The sequence below is a fragment of the Geotrypetes seraphini genome, chromosome 9 (genome assembly GCF_902459505.1).
Source record: "Geotrypetes seraphini chromosome 9, aGeoSer1.1, whole genome shotgun sequence".
Lineage (NCBI taxonomy): Eukaryota > Metazoa > Chordata > Amphibia > Gymnophiona > Dermophiidae > Geotrypetes > Geotrypetes seraphini.
Genome location: NC_047092.1, coordinates 86148453 through 86176271, shown reverse-complemented (window position 1 = coordinate 86176271; position 27819 = coordinate 86148453). Strand labels below are relative to the sequence as shown.

General features: G+C 42.6%; 1 protein-coding gene and 1 long non-coding RNA gene across 8 annotated transcripts in view; one reads left to right on the top strand and one right to left on the bottom strand.

Moving 5' to 3' along the window:
• LOC117367303 overlaps positions 1-5805 on the bottom strand; it is a 58881-nt gene extending 53076 nt beyond the window's left edge. Inside the window, exon 1 of one of the 2 annotated variants that reach the window (XR_004540729.1) lies at positions 5672-5805. This is a non-coding gene — a long non-coding RNA (uncharacterized LOC117367303). The remainder of the gene's footprint in view (positions 1-5671) is intronic. The other variant, XR_004540728.1, reaches the window with a different exon arrangement.
• MKRN1 (makorin ring finger protein 1) overlaps positions 5703-27819 on the top strand; it is a 552914-nt gene continuing 530797 nt past the window's right edge. For 2 of the 6 annotated variants that reach the window (XM_033959764.1, XM_033959765.1), the window contains exon 1: positions 5703-5926. In XM_033959764.1, coding sequence (XP_033815655.1) covers positions 5748-5926 — 179 coding nt within the window. In that variant the 5' untranslated portion in view covers positions 5703-5747. The remainder of the gene's footprint in view (positions 5927-27819) is intronic. The other 4 variants (XM_033959768.1, XM_033959766.1, XM_033959767.1 and 1 more) reach the window with 4 other exon arrangements.

Below are 27819 nucleotides of genomic sequence, written 5' to 3'. Positions count from 1 at the left end.
CCTTCGTGGCCTGGGCCGTTCCTCTGCCATGTTGCTGCTGCTGGCGACTAGGGCTTATTTTCGGGGGTAGGGCTTATTTTCGGGGAAACACGGTAGTACGAGTAAGATCTTTTCTGGGTGTTCTCAAGAAGAAGGGCATGTCTTGAGGGCAAACTTAATCGCTTTTCATCTTGCAAATGAAGCGGTAAATTTGGGTGCCAGTACCATGTTGTGGAAGAGTTTGTAGGTCATTTCTAAACCTTTGAATATACATCGTTTTTCGATTGGCAGCCAGTGGGCAGCGCGCAACATCGGGGCAATCAGGTCTCATAATGGAGGTTCTTCAGGAGTCGGATAGTAGCATTTTGTACTCATTGAAGTCGATTGTTCAAACAATCAATGGATGGACTGAGCACCAGAACTCCCTGAAGGGGCAGATGGGACCAAAGCCGAGGCCGCCGCTCTCCCTACGCGGCAGGTGAAAATGTGGATGATCCCAACAAATCACCATCCACCACAAAGAAGGCAAGAATCTGAAGAATTCAGCATTGGGGAGTTCATCCCACATGTTTTCTTGTTAAAACAAGGTGTTTTGAGGCAGATAATAGCTTTTAAATTTGAATTGGGAAATCCAAGATGGCTGTGGTGGCAGTGATTTTAGTGACAAAAACGGCCCCATTTTAGAATTTCTGAGATGGGGACACCCAGTACTACCTCTAGAAACTCTTAAAAATCCAATTTACAGAACCTCCAAAATTGATCTCTCAGGCTGTCAGCCTCCTGCTAACTGTGCAATGCTGGAAGCTGCGGATAGAAGCTGAAACAGCCTCAACAATCTTGAATTTGGAACTGCCGGTTTCTTCTAATGCCTCTCAGCCCATGACCCAGCCGGAGACTTCAACGCCCACTGGATTCTAAACGCACAATACGGGGGGAGGGACATGCCACCATTGAGCTACACAACCTGCATTCCAGCCCACTAGCAGACGAACCTTGGGTGAGTATAGCTCCCAAGGGAATGGGAACTGAGCCCCGAAACTGGAAAAGCTGGCTGTGCAAGGAGGTGCACTGCAATGTAGTCATGCCCTGGAAGCAGACTCAATCCCATTAGAGTCTGTTATCTCCCAACCAGAGCTATACCCAAAAGCGATCCTCTGCAGCACAAAATAAAATCATTGAACACAATAAGAAAATAAACACCAACTGAAAAGAACAGCTTATACTATCTCCTTAGGAAGACAACTGGAAGGGAGAGGGCAGTCCTGAAGTAAGAGGGGAGGGTCAAAAATTTGTTAATGAGGCTTCCTATAAGACAGGATACATAACATAACTAAGATGACCAAACATCCCGTTTTGAACGGGACCGTCCCATTTTTGGATCCCCTGTCCTGTTGTCCCCATACAAAACTTTGGGACGCCAAAATGTCCTGTTTTCAGGGACAGCGTCCCAAAGCTGTGCGCGGAGACTAAGGGACAGGTGATCGCTTCCCCTCCCTCCCTGCTGCGCCAAAGCTAGCCTCCCTCCAGCGCCCAATTTAACCCCCCCCCCCCGGTCTGCCGCTGCTTACCAGCCTCCCTCCAGCGCCAATTCATACTCCCCCGGTCCGCCGCTGCTGCTGCTTGCTGCTCAGAAGCCTTCTTCCAGATGTCAATTCTGGCGTCGGAGAGGAAGTTCCGGGCCAGCCAGGCAGCGATTGGCTGGCCCGGAACTTCCTCTCCGACGTCAGAATTGACGTTCGGGGTGGGGGGGGGGGGGCGGAGAGAAGACTTGTAGGCCTGGCGCTTGTGCAGTGCAATTGCTGCACGCGCCTTGATGTTGCTGGGTCAGGGAAGCAGGGTGCGTGGGGGCGGGTGAAGAAGGGAGGCTTGGTGGGAAGCAGGGTGGCTTGGCTAGGGTGTGTTGGGGAAGCAGGCTGGCTTGACTTGTCGGGGGGGCAGGGGAAGCAGGCTGGCTTGTCTTGTCGGGGGTCAGGGGAAGCAGGGTGGCTTGGGGGGGCAGGGACACAGAAAGAAAAAGAAATGAAAGAGAGGATGCAACCAGAGAATCATGAAATCACCAGATAAAGGTAGGAAAAATGATTTTATTTTAAATTTAGTGATCAAAATTGAAGGATCCCTAGCTAGCTGACATAGCTGGGTCACGGTGTAGATGAAGAAAATTCCATTTTAGATCAGTGGGTCATAATTAGTACAAAGAACAACCTGTGACTCCATTTTATTGCTCTGAGAAATCACGTATACATACAGGCCTGTTCTATGTATCTGTCTTAAGTGCCAGGCACGGCAAGGAGGCAACAGGATGTTAGCCTGTTAGTTAGTCTTGATGTATAGATTATAGGATGGATTTATGGTTTTGTTTTTCTCTCTGCTGTTACCTTTTGGTCAGAGCTGGTTAGAACTGGTTTGGACTGGTTAGGACCCTATATAACTTTTGTGTCCGAGATCCTCAGGGTCTTCTGTTTATGCAGCCAGTTCTGCCCAGAAGTCCAGCATATATGCTTGTTTAATAAAAGCCTTTTTAAATCTCTTCAGTCTCTGGCTCAAGTCTCTGCACTACTAACGGAGGGCCTTATCCTAAAAGGTACCTTCAAAAATGTGTCACTGTTGAGAATTTATATCTGCTGTCTATTGTAGGGTCATTAAAATGGTTAACTGTTGTTTAAAATATTGCTCTGGCCTACATAGCTGAAAACAGTGTATAATCTACTGACCTCATCTGCCTAAAATGTATGTCCCTACCTTACCACATTGTAAGCTAAATAGATAAGAGTTTGAGCCATGATGTACCCTACCCTCCTGTACATGTAACATTTAGAACTGTAAGACTTAGATAAGCAGAGAAATGAGCTAGTTTCTTATAGCACAGTTCTTCAACCGCTGGTCCGCAAAAAAATCTTGCCAGTCCGTGAAGGATTCAGGACCCCGCCGCAGCAAAAGGTGCCGGCATCAGCTGACGTGCAACTTCCTGTTGCCGTCGCTATGCCGGCACTCCTGCCTGCCACCACCGACTCCTGTCGCGTATGTCTCCACACCCCCAAAAAAGCAGCGGCAGGTCTGTGTGCTTTTAACTTCGGCACACAGCTGCCCCTAGGCAGTATTTTAGCGCGGTTTCATGAGGCAGCCTCGGGGCCTTTGGTAGGCCGGCCCACATCGCATCATCGAAGCGGGCCGGCCTACCAAAGGCCCCGAGGCTGCCTCATGAAACTGCACTAAAATACTGCTTAGGGGCAGCTGTGTGCCGAAGTTAAAAGCACACTGAGCTGTGCTAGCCTATATAGAGGAAACATTTGCTGGAGAGGGAAGGAGGGAAGGGAGAAGGGGTACTCCTGGACAAGGGAGGGGAAGGGGCTACTGCTGACAGGGAAGAAGGGAAAGGGAAGGGACGAGAATTACTGTTGGATAAGGAGGGGGGAGGAAAGGGAGAAGGGGTACTCCTGGACAAGGGAGAAGAAGAGGCTACTGCTGACAGGGGATAAGGAGAAGGGAAAGGGAAGGGACGAGAATTACTGTTGGATAAGGGGAGGAGGAAAGGGAGAAGGGGCACTCCTGGACAAGGGAGGGGAAGGGGCTATTGCTGACAGGGGAGAAGGGGAAGGGAAGAGGGTTACTGTTGGATAAGGGGAGGAAGAAAGGGAGAAGGTACTGCTGGACAGGGGAGGAGGAACATTGGAAGGAAACAGCTGGCAGGGAGATTAGAGGAGGGGAAGGAGTCAGGATGGAATGGAGAGATCAGATGAGGGAAAGGGGAGAGACAGAGGAATGACAAGGTAGAGAGAGATTGATGCTGAGAAGGGGGGTCAGATGAAAAATAAGGAAAGAGGGACAAAGATGCTAGATCTGGTGTAGGAGAGAGGGACATAGAAAGAACGCAGATACCTTATGGGAGGGGGAGGGGTAGAGGGCAGACAGTGGATGGAAGAGGCAGATGCTGGATTGAAGAAACAGAGGGCAGATGCTGGATGGAAGAGAGTGAAAAGACGATGAAAGCAGAAACCAGAGACGACAAAAGGTAGAAAAAAATAATTTTATTTCTATCTTGTGATTAGAATATATCAGATTTAAAATATGTATCCTGCTAGAGCTAGTGTTAGACATAACTGGGGAGTGCAAAGCCCAGGCAGTGCATCTTTAGTTTCCAGCTGGCTTAGGGCTCTCTCTGACCAGGAGGCAGTTGCCATAGTTGCACTCCCCCTAACACCATTCCTGCCATGTGTGACTGCGGTATTCTGTTAGCATGATATTTGTGTAGCATTCTGTAATAATTTGGCTTATTCAGTTTTCTTAATAGTAGAGGGGATATATGTGAAGGGGAGGGGAGACGGGGGTTTTGTTGATCCTTGCCCTGTATTATTTATATTTATAAAATGACAATTGTACAGAATATTGTTACTTTTTATACTTTAATAAAATATGTTCAATATAAAATCATAACTATTTGAGGCTTGTGCGGATGGGATCAGATGGTTAACGGGACCGAGCTCGTGGGGACAGGGCGGCAATGGGGTTTTAAAAAATTTCAGTCTTATTAGTTTGCCGGTCCACGAAATAATGATTTTATTTTCGCCGGTCCATAGGTGTAAAAAGGTTGAAGAACACTGTCCTATAGGACTATAAGTTGTAGCCCTGAACCTATATAAGTGCTGGCTTATGATCAATAATAATTGTAGAAAAGTTATAGAAGTAACAAATGAGATGTTGTAGTTTTTGCATGTATTAGTTTGCATATGTTTAGTGAAAAGGGCATAAAAGTCCGTGCATTTCCTGATTCTAACACTCTAGTAAGCAGGCTGTTCACTGCACTAGAGTCCGGCATGCTGTAATAAACCTCTTGTACTTTCTTCACGCCTCTGACTTTGTGTGTCCAAGTGATCAGGCAGCGATTGGCTGGCCCGGAACTTCCTCGACGTCAGAATTGACGTTCGGGGTGGGGGGAGGCGTAGAGAAGACTTGTAGGCCTGGTCCTTGTGCAGTGCAATCGCTGCACGCACCTTAATGTTGCTGGGTCAGGGAAGCAGGGTGCATGGGGGCGGGTGAAGGGTGGCTTGGCGGGGAGCAAGGGAAGCAGGGTGGCTTGGCTAGGGTGTGTCGGAGAAGCAGGCTGTCTTGGCTTGTCAGGGGGGGGGGGGCAGGGGAAGCAGGCTGGCTTGGGGGGGGGGGGGCAGGGAGACAGAAAGAAAAAGAAATGAAAGAGAGGATGCAACCAGAGAATCATGAAATCACCAGATAAAGGTAGGAAAAATGATTTTATTTTAAATTTAGTGATCAAAATGTGTCACTTTTGAGAATTTATATCTGCTGTCTATATTTTGCACTACATTTAATGTGATCCGGGGGTCCTGTCCCGTTTTGAGGAAAAAAATAAATGGTTACGTTACACATAACCCACTTGTCCATGAATAAAGTGCAATGGTACAAGAAAAGTATTTCCAGGATATAAGAATATATATATATATATATTTACATTATTTCCCTAGCTAATCTTGCACAAATCGACATGAGAATTGTTGGCCTTTTAGTTTTAAAAACTGAGCAAATAACAATACTGCACTGTTCGTAAAGACGATACTGGAGTGAGGAGAATAGTCGACTTAAAAAAAGTTTACTAGCCAACTAGAGGTGCAGGAAACGAATCCAACACTTTTCTGTAATTCATATCTGGTTAGCAAAACATAATAAAGTAATTAGAAACTACCTTTGCTGCTTCCCCGTGACCGGAAGCATAGGTTTCCGGAAGTTCCCGAAGTTTTGTAGCGGTGGGAAGAACAATAATGGCGGAGGAAGAGGTAGTTCTTAGTGTTTCAACAGTAGCGGTCTCAGCCTGTGTTACTGCTGTCCAACACTCTGCCACTTCAGTAACAGCAGCAACAACCGTAACATCAACAACCAGAGCAGTGACTGCACCGATTAATCCTTCTAATGGAGGCTGGACCCGGCATGTAACTTGCAGGTGAGCGGCAGTAGTTTAATAGCAATAAAAGCAATATGAGTTCCTACTGGATTCCTGTCTCTTCATATTTTCTGTTCTGCGTCTTATATGTTTATGTTCTGTTACTTTGCAATTTCTGTTCTGTCTACGTTTTACTAATCTCTATTTTTTCTAATTGTGCTCTGGTTACCTTTTCCTTCGGGAGTTTTAGTTTTGACCTCCAGTTTAGCTTAAGCCTTAAGGTGATGCCTTCTTCCGTTATAGTGTGTTTTTTCCATTCGCTTTTTACCCAAGGTATATATATAGCCAATTTCAGCTATTAGATTCACTTGCTTTGTGATAATTAACTTTTATTATCAAGTAAGCATCTTCAGTGATGTTTTCTTTAATTTATTAGCTTGTATTGGTAATCTGGGCAGGAAATATTGTGAAGGCCTATAATTTGGTGTGTGGTACCTTAAAAAAAAAAAAAAAAAGCAGCTGCTATTTAGTCCTGTTTGTTTATAGTGAGAGATATGCTGTTTCTGCTGCTGGCTGAGTCCAAACAAGGGAAATATGTTTTGAAATGCTATTCAAGATCCACTTGTTTGTTGTATTTTGCTCATTGTGCTCTGTCTTCAGGGAGGGAGTGCTACCTCCTGGGTGTTATTGAAGAGAACCAGCCACTAGCAAGTCAGGATATCTTTCATTGAACTTACACACCTCACTATTACATTTTTGGTAATTGTATTGCTTATTTTCACAGTGCTTGTTATGAGCCACTTATAATCACAAAATCAGCACTTATCTTATGTTTAAATCTGTTTTTATTAACAAGAAAAATCACACAATAACGAATACAACACAGCAGACAAAAATGGAAATGATGCAACACAGGGATCCCCCCCAAGAGGACTGGCAATTGGCATTTATCTTATGGCATTAGCTGATGTGCTGACGGGACCCGTTTCGCCAATTTAAGGCTTCTTCAAGGGTCTGCATTCATATGAGAACAGCTGTACTTTGACTTATAAGTCAAAGTAGAGCTGTTCTCATATGAACGCAGACCCCTGAAGAAGCCTTAAATTGGTGCAACGGGTCCCTTCGAGCCATCGGCTAATGCCATAAGATAAGTGCCAATTTTGTGATTATAAGTGGCTCATAACAAACACTGTGAAAATAAGCAATACAATTACCAAAAATGTAATAGTGAGATGTGTAAGTTCAATGAAAGATACCGTGTCCTGCTAATGGCTGATTATTGTTATTTAAAAAAAAACAAACAACAAAGGAATTGTGGAGAGTTGATGTCAAAGATGAAGGCTTTATTATAACAAATAGATAATCCACATAAAAATGTCTAGGCCTGAACCTCTGAGGACATATGGACCTAACACGGCCCATGTTTCGACACTATAGTCTTCTTCAGGGGTCCCTATTGGTCCTAAATGGAGACTAATGGATTAAAATAAAAAACAAAAAACATAAATCTTTGCGCAGGCATCTGAGAACTTTCCACCTCTTTATTAATCACACATTTGTTGAAGACAGTTGTGTTTGAAAATCTTTTGTTCTAGTTTGTTTTGCAACTTTGAAGACTTTTCTTTGGTGTTATTGGAGAGAGACGTTCCTTGTTACAGCAGATGATTCCAGAGACCAGTGGGATTACGTCCAATAACCAGCAGCTGGAGATAGTACTGAATTGTCCTTGGGTATATCTGGATGCACAGCCTCCTGGCCAACCAGTATATTCTGGTTTCAGCTCCTGAGGACGGAAGGCTGTTTGCTCCTATTGCTGTGGCTTCAGTAGAGCCTAGGGGTGTTGGCCAGACTGAGTCAACTTTAGGGCCAACATCTGGGTCCACCCATGTCCCTTCCCCACCCTCCCTGCCTGTAGACCCCAGGTGCCGGCACAGTTCCCTGTGCGGTGCAGCACAAGCACTTCTTTGCCTTCCGGTAATTCGGGAGCACATGAGTAATGTGTTATTTCTTGGCCTTTCATGGCCGGGTTGTTAGCCGGAAAGGGCGCAAATTATGGTGTTCTCGCTGTGGGCATTGGAGGACACCAGCAGGGTTTGCGTGGCTGGTTGTTCGGAATATGGGAGATTGTTGGTGCTGGTTGGCATGTTATTTTAGTATGCGTCTTACGTGGCTACGGAGTTGAAAACTCCGGTGCTAGAGTGGGCCTCTTCGGCAAAGGTCTGCAGGGTCTGACTTAGGCTCAGTGGAGCCTTTGGCCTAAAAGAGTTTTTTGGGTCTCTTCTGGGATGGGGGAGGAGGCAGATTTCATCTCGGAAGAGCACAGAGATTTCATTTGGGAGTGGCGATTTTGGAGTGCGAGCATGTCCACACTCCATCTTCTTGGCTGGTTAGTGTTTAGGTGCGTTGATCTCATCCCAGCCTTGTGGTTGCCCTTGGCAGCTAGGCGGGGTTTTTTGGCCAGTTCAAGGAGCGGGTATTTAGAGCGCACGCGCTTACTTTTATGCTAGATTGGCAGTGCCACAGCTAGCATACTGTTCCTCCCAGAGGCGGACTTTGGGGCAGCGTTTCCACGGTTTCCGTGTTGTTGAAAAATGGAGGCGTTTGCGAGTTTGAAGCTCTCTTCGTTTGAGGAGGAGGTTGCCTTAGTATTTTGTGTAATGGTTAGTGTTACAACCTCTGGGCTGGGGGTTCAGATTCTACACTGCTCCTGGTGACCCTCGGTAGTTTTAAGGATAGGCCTTTTGTGCTGATGTAGAGGCTCCAGCTTCTCCTATGGAGTTTTTTCTGGAGCGTTTCCTGACACACCAGACATGGCCTGTTAAGTATGCGGCCTGGACTGGCGCTTTTTCTGCCTTTCTTAGCTACTTCTCTGCATTCGGGTGGTCCTTGCGGTATAATGGTCTTGCCCCAAGCATGCATGGTACTGGATTTCGGCAACTTCTCACACTTAGTGTGCATCTTTTAGCTAGGTGAGCTAGCGGCTAGCAGTGCTGCCTGATTCACGATTCAAATCGATTCACCGATTCATTTCGGGTGAATCGATTCAAAACCAAAAAAAATCAGCCTCCCGATTCACTCTGACCCTCTCCCCCCTAAAGCAGGACCGGCAGCGCTGCCTCTTGCTGGCCGGCGCTGCCGCTCCTGCTTTAGAGAGCGAGGGGGGAGGGGCAGTCGGGAAGTGCTGCAGTGTCCGGCTTCCCCCCTTGCCTCCCGTGCCTCCCTTTACTTGATTGCGGCAGAGAGCAGCTTGCAGAAAGGAACGCGGGTACTTTAGTGATCCTTGAAGATTGCCATAGGACTCCGGAGCTGTCATCCCTCTGCCGCGATCCTGCCTCTGACATCAGAGGAGGGGCGGTGCAGTTCTTAGGAGGGGGGCAGGTCTTTGGGGGGGTGCAGGTCTTCAGGGGGGCTGCAGGCCTTCGGGGGGAAGGTACAGTTCTTCAGGGGACACAGGCCTTCGGGGGGGGGACGCGGCCTTCAGGGGAGACAGACCTTCGGGTGGGAGGTACAGTTCTTTGGGGGGACAGGCCTTTAGGGGTGTGGGGTGGAGGCCTTCAGGGGGGACAGGCAGGCGTTCAGGGGTGGCGTGTAGGCCTTCAGGGGGACAGACCTTCGGGGGGAGGTGCAGTCCTTTGGGGGGACAGACCTTCAGGGGTGGGGTGCCCTTCGGGGGAAGACAGACCTTCAATGGAGGGGGCCCTGTTGTAGAAGTACACGGAGGGAAGAGGGGGGTTCAAAGAGACGTGCATATGCCAGACTTTGGGGGGAAGAAATAATGGGTCTAAAAACAGAGGAATGGGAGAGAGATGGTGGATAATGGGATTTAGGGAGGGAAGGAACAGAAAGGGAGAGAAGTTGGACACAAGGGATGGTGTGGAGGGGGCTAGAGATACTGGATAGGAGGGTAGTTGGGAACCGAAAGGGAGAGATGGTGGGTTGGTGGGGAAGGAGGGAGAGATGCTGGATGAAAGGGTAGTTGAGAAAAGGCGGATCTGTGGATGGAGATGAAAAAAAGGAAAGATGCCAGACCTCCAGGGGAGGGAAGGGAAACGGAAGGGGAGGACAGAGATAGAAGATGGTTGGTTAGCACAGAGAAAGAAGAAAAGAAGGAGACCCTGGTAAGCAAGTTATCAGAAGACAACCAGAGCCTGGGACCAATTGATTTGAATATTGACCAGACAACAAAAGATAGAAAAACTAATTTTATTTTCTGTTTTGTGATTACAATATGTCAGATTTGAAACGTGTATCCTGCCAGAGCTGGTGTTAGACTGCAAACGTGAGCTAGGATTTAAGAGAGAGAGGAAAAGTATTTTTTTTTGTTTACACCACAGTGCCAGTATGGTTAGGAGAAGGCAAAGAGGGTGAAGAAGCTATAAAATAAACCCACCAGGATGTTTTATAAAAACACCCAATTGGGCAGAAAAATTGAATCAAAATGAAAAATTGATTCAATAGGCTGAATCAAAATTTTTTTTCCCCTGAATCGGGCAGTACTGGCATCTAGTATAGCTATCCATAAAGCGCCTGGGTGGCTACTCTCACCTTGGTTCTCCTACTCTAAGTTGAGGGGATGAGGGTCTTTTACAGGTAACTCTCTTCTTCAGGTGAATAAGGAAGAAATCCTCTTGTGGCTGGGGCCCCTGGATGGGAACTCTTCCTGAGGCTTAGGCATCAGTTTAGGTATATTCTGGGGGCTCAGGCCTCAGTGGAGAAAGATTCCTGTGGATAATCTGATGGGTAATCTGGCTTGGCCTCAGATAACGAAATATGCCTGTGGCTTTGGTCTCAGATGAGAAATTATCCTGTGACTTAGACCTCAGGGTGAAAAGATTCCTGTGGCGTAGGTCTCAGTTGAGATCTCTTTCTGTGGCTGTGGCCTCAGAGGTGAGATCTCTGCCTGTGGCTGTGGCCTCGGAAGTGAGATCTCTTCCTGTGGCTGTGGCCTCGGAGGTGAGATTTTCCTGTGCTCAGGCCTCAGAGGTAGGATCTTCCTGGAGCTCATGCCTCAGTTAAGCTGCAGGATTTTGGCTGTTCGGTGCCAACTTTCGGGGGGGGGGGGGGCAACACTTGGGCTATAGGTCTCTTCCCCCTCCAAAGAGCTTGGGTACCTGAATCTAATAGGCTCACTCGTGCTGTGGGCATGGAGCTACAGAGGTTGCCATTCTCTTCAGAGAGGCACTGGTAGGAGGAGTTTTTTGCTCCTTTCCCGCATAGGGAAGCGGAAGCTTCTTCTGCAGTAGTAGCACGTGGCCACTAATGAGCAATGGGTGTTAGGAGGCTCTAAGGGCAGTTGACCAAGATCCTTCCCTCTCACCGCAGATTGGGAGAAGGGGGGGGCGTCACTGCAGCTGCCGTCACTGCCGCTGTCAGTCTTTCTCCTCTCAAAGGAGGGACACCGCCTCCGGCAGTGAGGCCTTTGTCACCATTAACCGATTAGCCCCAGGTGCTGCCGCACGGGCGGTGGGGTGGCTTTGGGGTCATTCCATGTCAAGTGATCAGATTCTTGGAAAGTGCCCTGCATGACCATCACGGATTTTGATGAAACTTCATATGCAGAGGCCACCATGTCTCAAACGAACTTTGGTAAAGTTTTAGTTTCGCCTGTGGAATATTTGTGGAGATATAGCCATTTGTTTGACCCCATACCACAATGAAATACAGTACGACAATGACATTCTGACAACTTTGAGACACAATATCTCCCGAGCTGTGTTTCCAAAAAAACTGAAACTTAGCTACCCTGCACAACTTTTTGAGCTCTGTTCATTGCTACCAATAACAATTTTTGCCGAGCACTGATTGAATGCCTGAATTACAGTAAACTTGGCCGAAAAAATTAGTGCTCCAAAAAAAGTCAAAGTTTGACATTACTTAGCTCCCACAATAATTGAGTAATAAATGCGAAATTTGGCGCATAATGTCTCAGTACAACGTTGTTTTCAAAAGTACAATTTCAACCTCCAAGCTCTTTCCATTAGTTTACAAATTAAGTGTAAAGTTGCTAATTTGTGTAAAAAGGCCAAAAATAGGGTATTTTCAGCCTGCTTTTACAGAAAAATACCTTTTAGAAACTCTTTCAAATCAGTCTCATTAGAAAGAGCATATTTCAAACCCCCTAGAAAAGTGGACTTCATTTTTCAACGCAGGTTAACAATGGCTGAAAAAGGGGGACAAAGTTGGGAGACGTTGCCACAGCAACAACCTCTATTTAAACATAGTTCTGTCATTTTTAAAGTTACAGTTTTGTATTGACGTAGTGTTACTACTACTCTATTGCGTTGGTCCATGGTGACATTGTCACTACCAGTTCAAGAGTTTGAACTGGCAACCCCATCGCCATAGGGGTCACGCCAGATAGCTGTGCAATACCAGCCACGGGTGGGCCACTTCGTTCAGGTTCCCAAGCCTCGCATTTGGTTTCTTTGTCAATGTTCCAAAGCCTTTTGTTGGTATCTTTCTGGTTCCAAAGCCAATGATTAGGGTGTCTTATCCTAGGTTCCCAAGCCTAAATTGGGTTTCTTATATGGTTCCCAAGCCGAAGTGAAGTCCACTTTGATTTTAACTGCCAGCAATCTTTATAACATTCTGTTAAATTTTTGAGCCACTTTCTTCAATGCAGTTTCTGGAAATTGATATTGGCGGCCGGATGATGTAACTGAAGGGGCACAAAGCATGCAGATGAGGTGTTGCTCTGGAACCCAACAAACGTCTTGCCTTTCTGGCCAATAAAACGAATGAACTGGACCGTGAGGATGCATAAATTTTATCAATGCATCATTTTGTTCAATTGAGACTTCAACAACGTTGCCTATCCACCATTGATTATCGTACGTACAGGCAACGTAGCAACCAGGAAAGATTTCGGACACTTTCAAATTTGGAATGGCAGTATCAGAAATTTTGGCAACAAAATTTATTGTGTCATTTGAAACTTTGCTGACACGAACCGAGTTTGAGTCGACTGGTACAAATTGGTGGTGCTCTCTGGTACCGGCTACTGTGCTGCTTTCATGCCATCTTTCTTCTTGAAACTTTTTGCTTTCTTCAATTTCTTCTTTTGGAACATAAATGTATTTAACTCCGTGTATATTTTGGTCACAAAAGTTAAATAGATCCTTTGGCGTCAATATTTGATCCGTTGATGGTCTTTGGAGGCTAGCCCGGGCAGCCAGTCGTTTAGTTGTTCCACCAACTCCATCGCAGGGTGATTTTCCGTGGCTAGTTCCAAAAAAAATTCCATTCAGCCTCAGTGTTGAAATCATTTCTGTGATTGCACAAATTCACAAAGTTCTTGTAGTTTTTATATTGTGCAGCTGAGCCGTCACTGAAGTAGTATATTTTGGTAATGTTTGTTTGAGTTACCAAAAATTTGATCAACTTTTGAATAAACACGTGTACAGATATCGTATCATGTTGCATATGATCAGAAATAATGCAACAGTTTACAACTTGCAATGTGCCCACTTCATTGAGGTAATATGCAACAAAAGGATGTACCGTAGCTTGTGAATTTTCCCAGTGAAAGCCTTGGGCGGCATCCTGAACAACAAATTTCCCCATCCCACCCCACCCAGCTACTTTTTCATGCCACCCGGCTGAAAAAAATTTCTGGGGAGAACACTGAATTATTTTTGTTTTTTTTGCTTTAAGATAATTTGCCAATAATCATCCCGCCTTATTTGAATTTTCATAATACAAAGCTTGTTGAGAAAATAAGTCTTTCCTTATCAATTTAGAAGAAATCTCATTATATTTGCCTTTAGCTTTTAAGAGAGCCTGTAGTGTAGAGTATTCCCATTTATCAATTTTGATTCCAATAACTTAATTTCTTGTTCCAAATTAGAAAATTGTCTTAACTTGTTTCCTAATATGTGCCAAAAATGAAATAATTTGACCTCTCATAGTTGCCTTAAAAGTATCCCATAAAGTTTCCATGGAGATATCTTCTGTATTATTAATTTGAAAATAGTCATTTATTTTTAACTGAACTTCCTCAATGAAAGTTGGTTCCGCAAGCAGTATATTATCATATCTCCATACAGATCTATTACTATCTTGATCAATTATTTTAATTTTAATCCACACCCTCCATGATCAGACAAAATAATTGGATCTATGGAGGCTTGTGTAACCTGTTGAACTAATTGATTTGAAACAAATATATAATCTATTTTTGAAAAATATTTGTGCACATGGGAACAAAAAGAAAATTCCCGATCATTAAAATGAAGTATTCGCCATATATCTTTCAAATCACAATGCTGTACCAAATTATCTAATCCTAATGACTTCATAATTCTACAAGGTTTTTTTACCCCTTAAAGGATCCATAACAGTGTTAAAATCCTCTGCCACAACTAAATTAGACAATGTAAACGATGAACACTCAGTATCAAATGATCAAATATAAACAATTATGTACAACTGATAGTGAATCAAAATGCTCAGAGATATGGAGGTGATAACAGGGAAGTCCCAACACTACCACCTCACTGCCCAATCATCGCACAATTCAATGCACCAGCTGTAAAATATATTGGGTATGCACAATTGCTTTGAATGCACTAAGCTACTGATTTTGTAAAAAATAACAAACACTAGTTAAGTGGTCAGAAACAGCAAACTTATCTTGAGCTTGCGCGTTCCGACGTGACACAGACACGTTTTGCTCCTGCCTCAGGGAACCATAGGAGAATTTGCAAGAATACTCAAAACGTGTGGGCGAGAGGAAACTCACATGTTTAATGCATTTCTACCAAATAACGGCTTTCAAAAACATAAGCTTTTAGTAAGACTGCCTCCTCACTGCGTCGGAACCCGCAAGCTCAAGACAAGTTTGCTGTTTCAGACCTCTTAACTAGTGTTTGTTATTTTTTACAAAATCAGCTTTGTGCACTCAAAGCAATTGTGCATACCCAATATATTTTACAGCTGGTGCATTGAATTGTGCGATGATTGGGCAGTGAGGTGGTAGTGTTGGGACTTCCCTGTTATCACCTCCATATCTATGAGCATTTTGATTCACTATCAGTTGTACATAATTGTTTATATTTGATCATTTGATACTGAGTGTTCATCGTTTACATTGTTCACTGCTTTTTGATCACTCTACTCTCAGTTTCGAGAGATTATTGCCCTTATTGTTTGTTTGACTGAGTCTACAACTAAATTAGAAGTAGCCAGTGGTAGTATCAATTGTTGTAGAGATTTAAAAAATTCAAATTGATTCGAATTAGGTGCATACACATTAAAAAGCGTCAGCGTAATATTTCCCAGGCTCATATCCACATGTAACCATCTCCCTGAAGGATCAGCAGCAAACAAATTAAACATAGCAGTGCATTTTTTATTCACCAAAATTGCTACACCAGCCTTCTTTCCTACAGCAGGGGCAAAGAACAATGTTTTACCCAACCCCCTTCTAGTTTCTTGGACTCTAAAGCCGAAAGATGTGTCTCCTGGATATAACAAAAGTGTTTTCTTCCTTTTAATTGGATGGTTGAGACCATTAACATTTAATGAGAATAATTTAAGCTCCATTATGAAATTTACCTACAGGACATATGAACTCCATCAAACATTTCAAATTATTATGATTTTTCTGTACATACCTCATTTCCCTCAATTTAATATATGTAACATAACAACTCACCCCCTAAACCACCCCTTCTTAAATCCCTTTCCCTCCCTTGATCCTTTGAACATTATACTTCTAAGACCCCAAGAACCCCTCCCTATTCCCTCCCAATTCCCCACCCTCTTTATTTTACTATTACTTGAAGACATAAATTCAGACTGTTAGCCCCCTCCCCCAGGCACCTTACTTTAATACTTCCTCTACATTATTTTAATTAAACGACCCATGTTAATTAAAAAGATTTATAATTAGATATATATTCCTATTCAAGAAGTGAAGCCTTTTAATATCCCCTTTAATATGAAGAATTATCAATCAAACCTATCAAACCAAAAACATTACATAAATATCTGTGTGAATTCTGTTTATAAAAGAAGAATAATTAAATGTTATAGTATCTTCACAATATCAGTCAAATTTTCTTAAATACATAAAAGTTCCCTTTATAATTTTCCCTTAACATTATTAAAATAAATTTTGAGATATGTGCATTTCAAAACTTCTATCCATCAAAATCCATTTGAAATAAGTATTCAAATTAATTTATTTATAAAATACTCAATCTTTAAACTTGCTAAGTTGAATAATTCATAAACCTGAAAAACCTATTTCCCCCTTTTTCATGAAATAGAATTAATCATCCCTAAACTAATAAATATTTCATAAAATTCTTAGTTTTATCTATTCGCATAGGAAGAATAAATATATATTAAAATATGTTAACCACACAAACTAATTAAATTACATGGATAAATGCATTCAATTCATAGAGCTTTCTCCATGTCAATAAAAATTACTTAAATATTAATAATTTAATATAAATAAGCACCCTATTTTATTATTATAACAGGATTAAACTATATTTCAGATCCTTATCTAGGATAATTAAAATGTAATATCTTACTAGTGTCTCTAAAAGAAATCCTATATCAATATAAGTATATTTTGAAGATAAAGATTCTGCACCAGGAGTTGTATCGTGCTTATAAGCCATCAATTATGTGTGGCCTTTCAATTATTTACAAAACCCTTACTCCAATGGAATGATGAACGAAAAGGTAACAAGCGCTCCACACTTCCCTTATCCCAACATTAAAACATCGATCTTCTTTAAGTATTTTTTTGAAACAGACCAATCAGACAGAGAGGCCTTCCACAGCAATTCCTTTCTTATCACAGTCTTCTCCTGCCTTTAATTAGAAGTTAAACTTTTAGGGGGGGGGTTCTCCCCTCTTCCCAGTTTTAAGTCTAACAGTAGTCTCGGCTCTGATTTGTAATGACCGACAGGTTCCTTTAAGTTGTGTAAAGTCGGACAGGATTAAGGGGGGAATCAATTGGGGGAATTTTTTTAAAAAACCTCCAAACACAGACCCGAGTCTCCCATCGGAAGCTTAGGAAGGAGAGCCCAGAAAGGCTAAAAGAAGTTATTGTAAAGTATCCGCCATACACCTTCAGCCATATACATTCAACCAGGAAAGAGCATAGGCTCTGTTTCTCAACGGGAGTAAAAGCAAAGGGCGAAAGAGAGTGGTGACTATAACTGATAAATTTAATCGGTCAGGCGGGCTGTTCAGGTCGTATAGATTTCATTGCAGATCTAACTTCATCTTACTCGGCTTCACTGTATATCTGTCATTGATCACCGCATTAATTTCAAACCCCATTCCTCACCTACATTCTTTTGTATAAACAAACATAAAATCCAGCAGATGCCCAAGAAAGAAGGCCCGGACAGGACACAGGAAATGTCCATCTAGTAAGAAGTCCTTCCGCTATGAGAACAAGGCAATGGGGAATGAAAGGCAGATCCTCAGATCGTGTTTACATCTACAGCCCCGCCCCCGAGTTACAATTTCTGCCGCACTCACCGAATCATATCCACCAAAGTTTTCTTCAAAATTCACGCCCTGCCTTTGAAATCGGCAGGCCAAAAAGTTCCAGCCAAGCCACATCATCTAACTCCCAGGCTCCATATCAGAACGAAGACGCTTCTGTTTCTCCTCCCCTCCCCTCCCCCTTTCTTCATCCGTTTCCTCTGACGTCAAGTGACTATTTGAATATATTGATGTATCAGTTCAATTGTAGAATCTTCTTCTGTTTTAAATGAAAACTATTCCAATAGTTCCAATACAGTTAAAAATCAGTTGCAACATCCATTTTTAATATCTGACAAAGTCAATATCAAAAATATTAAGTTACTTCTGTAATTCTCCAATATTTTCCAGATCAAGGTAAATAAATAAAACAAAATCACATGTTCCATCAATAAAATGATCTTGAGTTCATAGGTGTTTCTTGAGATGACAGAAATTCTTTAAGTCTCTCTGGATCCTCAAATTGATAAAATTTTTCTTTATATGTAACTCTCATCAGTGCTGGATAATATAACCTATATTTAGCTCCAATTTCCTTTAATGGTTGTCTTAATTGTAGAAATTGTTTTCTCAGTTGAACAGTCTCTTTAGCAAAATCTGGAACAAAAATTAACTTGGAATCTTTATAAGCCAGATTTTTTGATTCTTTTGCAATTTTTAAAATATCTAATACATGTGGAAATCTCAGTAATCTTAAAATGACTGGCCTGTGGTTTTCTTGATTTTGAGATTTTATCCCTGGGATCCTGTGTGCCCTCTCTATTTCAATTGGCACTTTTAATTTGATGGGAAGTATTTTCGGTATTGCTTCTTCTAAAATGGATATCATATTTTTCCCCTCTGCCCCTTCCTTTAATCCAAGGATCCTTATATTCTGTCTTCTTGATCTGTTCTCCAGATCTGTCATTTTTTTACCCATTTCTTTTAGGATCTTGTGATCTTCTTTATGTCTTGTGTTCTTCTGACATGTCCTGTTGCACATGTTCAATTTTTTCTATTCTAGTTTCAATCTTATCCATTCTGTTTACTAAATCCAACTTGCTATTCATGATGTTCATTTCTTTCCTTATCTCAGTTAAAGTTAAGTTGATGTTTCTGAGTTCCTCCATTACCTCTATCACATCTAAGGCATCCATTGGCAAAGGAATTCCACTAGGGGTCTGTGGATCTTCTTTTAATCTTTTTGTCTTTCCTGCATCTTCTGCGGGAGTTTCCTGCATCTTCTGCTTGTTAGTAATTGATGCTCAGAGGAGGGAGCTCAACAGCTAACCAGCCATTCACCAAGTCTCCAAGTTCCGGAATCTCCAAACCACCACTTCTTTGTATGATTACTAGATAAGGCACAAATGGAAATGCAGTCAATTTTAATAACTTTTGTAGCCCCACAAACATTGCCCAGGCTTGTTGATTTTTCCAGTTAACACCTCCAGATGGTACAACATTTTAATGACAAGCACTTTCTCAAATTATTTTTGCTGCTGAAGTACAGAGGTTTTGTTGTGTGTGATATAAAATCATGACTATATGCAGCTATAATTATAAAATTTGTAAAACGCAGGCTAGTTTTCAGAGCTAGATTGTAATTATCTTTACTTGCTTTCAATATAAAAAATATAACTCACTGATTAAGAAACTGGTTTTTTTCTGTAAAAATGTCAACATGCAATGTATTAATACTCGAGAAGTTTAGACTAGTTCAGTTCAAGCAATCAGCCAGAGCAAGTTCAACATTAGCAATAAATGACTAGTAATGTATTGCTTAGTCAGTTGTAGAATGAAAGTGAAATACGCAATTAAAAGTTAGCAAAAAAAAACCCTAGCTAATACTGAAATTGCCATCTTGAATTTCTGACACTGGAGTGCTTGGAGGGGTGAGGTGCTTGGTTTCTTGGTTGAGTCCATTTGTCTCTGCGCAGACACCACACGGTAGACTCATTCATCGTGTGTTTTGGTTTTTGGATTCTGGTTATATTTGTTCCCGGATTATTAAATCTTTTATCTTGTATTTCTATATCACAATAAAACTTTATTATAACAAAAAAATAAATAAAAAGTTAGCAAAAAAACTAGCTTATACTGAAATTGCAACTCCTCAAAATACAATGTAATACAGTCGAATCCGCTTAAGTGCAAGCCCTCCAGACCGGACCACGACGTACGCTTAAATGGAGTACCACTTTTTAGTCATGAAAAATCACAGTACACTGTAGTCAAAATGCAATAAAAAACTTTTATTCAGCAAAAAACACACAGTTCAGTTTTACAAAACAGCACTGTTCCGACTAATGCAATACACTGTAAACCTTTTTTAAACCAACATTCTATTGAAATAATCAGTCATTGTTTTCTGCACGCAGATTGCACGATTCAGACTGTATATCTGACTACTGATGCTGTAAAACTGTTCATAGTTGTGACATCCATTTATTTCCAGATAACAACGCAGCGTGTGTAGGGACTTCAGCGCATCCAAGAAGGAAACAATCTCTGCAGGTGTTTTATTAGTCGTGATGACCGCATCAGCATCTCCATCCTCATCAGACTCTTGGTTGTCTGCAGTGTCCTTTATGACTGTACAGATATCGGAATTAGTGCTGTCAGATGATGTGGGCACATCAGCGACATATAGCTTTTGTGGCAAGAGTCCAATGGACGAAGTATCAGCTTCATTTGTCTCATCAGATGCGTGAACGAAGCTCGCCCGTCGATAGTAATTTGAAATCGTTGATGAAACTCAACTCCACACTTCCATATCATGTGAAGAGAGTCGAGCACCGTCATTTTTCTTGTGAGCTCAGCAACTCGTAGGCTGGATTCCATACTTGCATCAATCACTGCCATCACATATCTTAAGACGAGCGACCTGTAATGACGTTTGAATTTGGCGATTACTCTTGGTACATCGGTTGGATCAAAGATGTCGTGTTTGGTGGCAGAAACATGAGTTTGATGTTGGTTAGTCTTACGTCATTGCTGTGTGCTACACAGTTATCACACAGCATTATAATGTGCCTCCTACGCCTTCTCATCAGATTGTCAAGCTTCTGCAACCATTCAATTCACAGTGTTGCTGTCATCCATGCATTTCTGTTGCTTTCATATTCAACAGGCAGGCATTTAATGTTTTTGAAGCACCGAGGATTTTGATTGTTCTCGATCACCAGTGGCTTGAACTTTTCGCTACCATCCATATTGCAATTGAGCAGCAATGTCAATCGTTCCTTTAGCACCTTGAAGTCAACAGTTTCGCTGCATTTGAAAGTCAATGTTCCATCAGGTATGGCATGCTAGTACAGGCCCGTCTCATCGGCGTTGAAACGTTGCATGGTTCATATCCACCAATGACTGATGGCAACACTTCCATGATCCATCTTTCTGCACCAAATTCATCCACGTCTTGTTTTTCGCCATGCTGCTTCTTAAATTTTATGCCATTACGAACTTTCCACTTCTCTAGCCATCCATTTGTTGCTTTGAAGTCTTTGGATACCTGTGCTGCTTTCTCCATCAGCAGAGGCCCACTGATTGGCAGTTGACGACTTCTAGCTTCAGCAAGCCATCACAGCAACAACTGTTCAACATCTCCAGCCTTTCCAATTTTTTTCAGTTTCCTGGTAGGATTGCTGTTTTACCATTCTTTCATTATGGCTTGCTTTTTTTTGTGAATCTGAGAAATCTGTCTAGATGAACACAGTAATGTTTTGCAATAGAGACTTGATTCTCCCATTGGTCAAGTCTCTTTAAGACATCAACACGTTCAGCCAAAGACAATGACTTTTGACCAGTGTGTTGGACACTTTCAGCCAAAGACAAAGATTTTTTTCTTCACGTGACACCATGGTGCACTTCCAAAAGTTTGAACACCTGGCCAGGCCTAGACTGCTGATCCAAAACACATGGCACATCCACGTGAGAACGTGATTACTTTTAACCAGAGTGAACGTAACATGAACAAATAGAGGTGGGATCTATAACATCAGTGTGCATAAGCGGTTTGTGCGCTTATCAGAATTGTAATTATCCAGAGTATACGTCCATTGACTTTAATGTAAAAAAAAACAAAAAAAAACGGGACCATGGTGGTAGGCTGCAGATAACCAAAGTGTGCGTTTAACCGACGTTCACTTAGGTGGAGTAGACTGTAGCATAAAGTCTAGGCCTACAATAGCACCTCGTCACAGCACTTGTCAAAGAAAACCAAGTCAGCTGTTTTAAAACTGAACCGACTTAACACTACACTTACTACACTATTTTATCAGTGTCGCAAATTGCCTCTTTTAAGCACAACAGAAGTTATTGTAACTGCTAATTACAGTGTTGTAGAAGGTGCAACAGTGAGCAGCGTGATGCTGACATGGGTGTAGGAGCACGAACTTCAATCAGCACATCATCTTCAGGTACTGTGTCGATGTCATTGGCTGCCTTGAAGCAATTTACATTTTGAGATGTCTGGTGAATGAATTCAAGTTTCACCAACTACCCCTGCTTCTGAATGGCACAACCAATAAACCAGTGCTCATTGTTGCACCAGTATACTGCATACCATTGACCTATTTCTGTGATGATAGTTGGCATCACAGCTTCAGCTGCTCCAGCTTCACCACATGAACATGTTGTGTTCTGTGCTGAAGTAATGATGACATTTGGTGTGATCCTTGGTACTTCACATGAGTACTGTTTTGTTATAATCAGCTCATTCCGTCATTCAAAACAATGGAAATCAGATATTCCCTATATTGCTTTGGCTTCTTTGAAAACGTCTTCACGGTGCAGGTCATGTTCACGCTAGAGAGTTGCGCGGGGACAGAAATCCCACCCGTCCCCACGAGGAATCCCCTCCGTCCCCACCTGTCCCCGTGAGGAATCCCCTCTGTCCCCACTCGTCCCTATAAAATGCTTCCTCTTCCGGCGGTCCCGGGCCTTCTGTGAGCCCTGCTGTGAAATGCTTCCTCTTCCGGCGGTCCCGCCCTTTCTCTGAACCGCCGGAAGAGGAAGCAGCGCAGACGCAGGACTCAAAGAAGGGCCGGGACCGCCGGAAGAGGAAGCATTTCAGAGCAGGGCTCACAGAAGGCCCGGGACCGCCGGCAGAGGAAGCAGCAGGAGAACGGTAGGAGCTTCTCCATGATGGGGGGGGGGTGGGGAGGCTGTGGGGGTGCGAGCGGTCCTTCGGGATGAGGGTGCGAACAGTCCTGCGGGGTGAATCGGACGTCGGGGGGGGGGAACTATGTAAAAAAAATGTTGTAAAACGCGCTCAAGCGTATGGTTATTCACGGTTTGTAAAAATACGGTATATGGAATATACGGAATTTGATGAAAAGAGTCTGTATTGTGGATTATAATTTGTATTAATATTTAATCATGCCATTTTGTAGATAAACAAAGAAATACCTTCTTTTTGATTAAAAGTCCATAAAAATTTCCCCCCCGTCATTTGAAATTTCATAGCCATGAGAAGGAATGCAAAATCCAACTTTTGTTATGGAAGAGACAGTGGAAGAGATCATTGCGAGGCTCGTCTTCTCCCTACCTGCCCTGCCGCAGCACACAGCCGACCGGAAGTCTTCCCGATGTCAGCGCTGATGTCGGAGGGAGGGATACAGACTCTTTTCAGCAAATTCCGTATATTCCATATACACCTTCATAGCATTACAATCATGACTTGTAGCAAAAGCATTCTTTTCCTTCACTCTGTTTTTCATACCATATTTCATCTTGTCATCTCGTTTTCTTTTCTTATTTTTTTTTTTTACTCTGGAATTTTCAGCTGTAAATCCGAAAGACAGAATTGAGGATTGTGCAATACATCAGGATACTTCTTTTGCCTTTGAGTAACGCTGTTTATTTTTGTCTAATCCAAGTTTTCAAGCCAAAGCATTTAATATGCAATGAAGCCTCGCGGCTGAGTACATCCAGCCCCGCAGGAACCCCGCGACCCTCGGAGACGTCTCCACGGGATTCCCGCGACCCTAGGGGTCGTCCCCACAGGATCCCCATGACCCGAAGAGGGAACCCGCGGGATTCCCGCGGATCCCGCGGGATTCCCGTCGTCCCCGTTCCCGTGCAGCTCTCTAGTTCACGCTTAACAAACTGATCTGCCTTAATGCTCATCACCATTATAGACGAGTCTTTGACTGCAGCAACAAACCAGCCATACCATTAATGATGCACTGTCGTGAACAAACCTTGTTTGCAGCAATATGCTTCAGTGTGCTGGTGGCAAAAAAGTTCCAAATCAGCTTCACATCACGACAATTATGTGACAGTTCTTTCATTGCAGTCATAACATAATTGTTCTTGAACTGGCTTGCAGGCCCATCTGTCCAAATCTTTACTTCTGTCACATTATGAGGTAGTTCACTGGTGAAGATCACAGCTGATGCTTTGTAGTGGTGCATGTAGTCAATCACAACATGTCAGTGTTCTCCCCAAAAATTTTTTCCAGCCGGGTAGCATGAAAAAGTAGCCGGGTGGTGCGGGATGGGGAAAATTAACCCCCTCTTTTACTAAGGTGCGCTAGCATTTATAGCGCGCGCAAACCCCTGCGCTGCATGGGAAAACTAACGCCAGCTCAATGCTTGCGTTAGCATCTAGCACGCATGGCAATTCCTCCGCGCACTAAGCGCACGCTAAACCACTATCGTAACTTAGTAAAAGGAGCCCTAAATGTGTACTATTTTTATTAGTTAATTATTATTATTATTTTCCAATGTTCAATATGACTTCCTTTTTTAAGGTCTTGAAACTTGTGCCAGAATATTTTTGGAGAGATATGACTTCCTCTGAACGAGCTATTCCTAGACAGTCATCAATTCTCTTTTTGATTTGGACAGTTGGATCTTGGGGTAAGACATTGTAATACATAGAATTGGATAATTGGCCCATAGCTTCGTTTCGATAATCAGTGTAATTCTGAATAACAATTCCACCCCCCTTGTCAGCCCTCTGGATGATGATCGTTTTATCCCTACTGAGATCTCTGATACCCCATTGCTCAGTGGACAAATTAGATTGGGTCCTAATGTTGCAGGATTCTAATGACTGAATGTCTCTAAGTACTAGACGTTCAAAAGATGATATAAGGGGATCCATCGCCCCTGGAGGCATCCATGTTGATTTATTTCTTAGTCCACAAGGAAGTCCCGTGTCCCGTAAATGGAAATCTCTATCTTGAAAATATACTTTCAAACGCAAAACTCTGAAAAACCTGTAAGATATCAAACCCGTCGTATTTGGTACTAGAGACGAAAGAAAGACCTTTGGCCAATAAGTCCTGTTCCTGACGACTCAAATTACGGGAAGACAGGTTGAATATACCAGTGCTGAACTTCAATGTTCAGCTTTCCTCTGTTTGTTGTTACTGCGGGTTTCGATCTTGTTCGATGTCGATTGGTTGTCCGCTAATGTGGACAGTCTTAAAAAAGACTCAGATAGAGCATTAGGATTAAGTTGTTCATTATTTTGACGTTGCTTGGTCAAAACCGCACTATCATTATCAGAGGATGAATCGCTAGTGGATAAATTAAACCCCACTTTTTTAGTGGAATTTAATTTACGCTTTCGCCTTGTCTTATTATTTCGATTCATCCATGGATATATGTATCCTTTGGTGAAATCTAGCTCATCACGATGATATTTCTTGATTTTCATTTGACGTTGTTCTGTCCTATATTTCTCCATGACTCCTAGATGATCCTGATATGCTAAGTCAAAGTTGTCTTGAGAGGATTGCTGTTTAATTGTCTCCAATTTCTCGTTTAAATCTGCTTCCTGAGCTTCCAACACGGGAACTAATGCGTCTATAGTAAGGAGCATTAAATCGATAGAACACCTGGTGAGAGTTTCATTCCAGTTCTTTAAAAATTCAGGATTATCTTGAAACCTTGGCTCCTTATATAGCCGCAGCCCACGTGGGACTCGTTTGGCATGGCAGTACTCCACTAAAGCTGCTGAATGAAGCTGAGTTCTAATTAATGCTTTGTGGGTGTATTTTATGTCATCCCAGGTGCTTCCCATATCGGGCTCATTGCCTCCAAATAATCTAGTACTGGCCATCAAAGTGGATATGCGCTCATCAGAAAGTCCTGATTTGGATGCCCACCCTAGAGAGGCCATTACTCCCCCTTGTACTAAATATTCTCTATCTATGGGGAGAAAACCAATAATCCTCTATGATATTAATATCACAGAGGATTATTGGTTTTCTCCCCATAGATAGAGAATATTCCTTTTAAAATGACCAAGTCAAAATGATCTACCAACAATAAAATTTAAAAAAATACAAAGCATACTGTACGCAGAGAAAATATTAATTATTATTTATATTCCGCGGGTTTTCAAAGAGGTCAAGGCAGATGACTTTATGCAATGTCACCTCAGGAACAAGTATACAGAAACAGACAAATATACCCCCTCCCTTTTTGCTAAATCGCAATAACGGTTTTTAGCACAGGGAAATGCGTTGAATGCCCTGTGCTGCTCTTGATGCTCATAGGCTCCCTGCGCTAAAAACCGCTATTGTGGTTTAGTAAAAGGGGGCCATAGTGCAAAATATAGACCAGATATAAATTCTCAAAACAGACACATTTTGACCACTAAATTGAAAACAAAATCATTTTTCCTACCTTTTTGTCTGATGATTTCATGAGTCTCTGGTTGCATTTCCTTCTTTTGACTGTAAATCCAATATTTCTTTCTTTCTGTCCCTCCCCTTTTCTTTTTGTCTCTCTTTCTTTCTCTCTCCCCCCCTGCCCCCCTCTTTATTTCTGCCTTTCTTTCTCTCTCTCTCCCCCTGCCTGTCTTTCTTTCTCTCTCCCTCTGCCCCCCCCAAGCCATCGCACCGATTTCTCCACTTCCCCGATTCTTTCCCTACCCCCTAAGCCACCATGCCGATTTCTCTCTGCTGGCTCCCCGAGCCAGGCCAGACACATACAAGCACCGGACTCACAAGACTTCACCTCCAACGTCGATTCTAACGTCGGAGAGAAAGTTTAAGGCCAGCCAGGCAGCGATTGGCTGGCCCAGAACGTCTTCTCCGACATCAGAATTGACGTCAGAGGTGAAGTCTTGTGAGTCCAGTGCTTGTACGCGCCTGGCCTGGTCAGGGAGGCAGGAAGAAAAAGAATGGAAAGGCAACGCGATCGACTCACATTGCCTTTGCGATCTACTGGTCAATCACGATCGATCATTTGGGCACCCCTGCTGTTAAGGTATCCTGTCCTGACCCGAGGAAAGGGGTTTAGTCCCTAAAAAACTGCCTTATTTCCTTTTCCTATTTATAAACTTTAATCAATACAGTTACAATACTACTTGATTCTGAAAAGGATTAGGTCCCAATTCCTGCCCCATAATTTCTCTTTCTCTGTCATTTGAAAGTCAGATGCATCTGGGGACATATTGTAGAGGCCAGAAATGATCTCCAAACATATCCGCTTTATTATTAGCTTCACATTCCTTTTATATCATTCATGAATCAGTGTTGTCAGCATGTGACGTAAATACAAACCATATATGTACACAGGTCACATGAAACTTTAAAGAAAATAACAAGCATTTTTACTAGCTAGAGACTGAAGTCCACAGAGGGTGCTGTGGTCAGCAGAGCTTATCTTATCTAAAGCTGTCTGTAAATACGGCTTAACAAAACAATTGAATTCACTTCACAACAAATTAAGAACATCTCTGTTCAAACATAAATGTCCTTGTAGTATTTTCAAAGAGGGAAAGACAAACAGGGTCTGGCTTTCTTACAGCTTGAAAACATGGCCTAAGGACTTGATACGTGTCCCTTCAATCCCCTCTTACGTCATGAAAATGATGTCATAAATACACAGCATGAGCTGGAAGGGAGTGATACTCTAGATATGTCTCTCGAGGAGGGTTTTTTTAAGGAGCTGTAATACAAATAACACAGTACATGAGCAGTCAAAAACAAGAGTGCAAATAATAAGAGATTATAACAATAAAAAGGTCTTTTACCCAACCCTGCATTCAACTAAAGTGCTGATCCCAAGAATTAGATAAATCAGAGTTACATTTGAGCTTAGCAAAGAGGTCTGCTAATTTCTGAATGTCCATAGTAGGACCTATATTGTCAGAAAGAAAAGTACAACTGCTTAAAGTACTGAGGAGAATTTAACAGAATTCTCAGCTAGAATCATATCTAGGGCCACACGATTTTGAAAACCATCTGAGAAGTGGAATAGTTCACAAAGCGTTACTGATTATAATAAATTTAATTAATCCAATCAACATTCTTATTAATAGTAATAAAGGGAATAAGGAATTCAAACCCAGCCTTAACCTGAGCTCGGGCCTTAAATTCATCTGGGACCCCTCTTGGGACCCCTATAGCATCTATGTATACATGTGATCAGATTTATATCGAGACAGAAAAGAGGAAAAACCATGTGAATAGGAAGGATGCCTTTCAGAAAGAATAT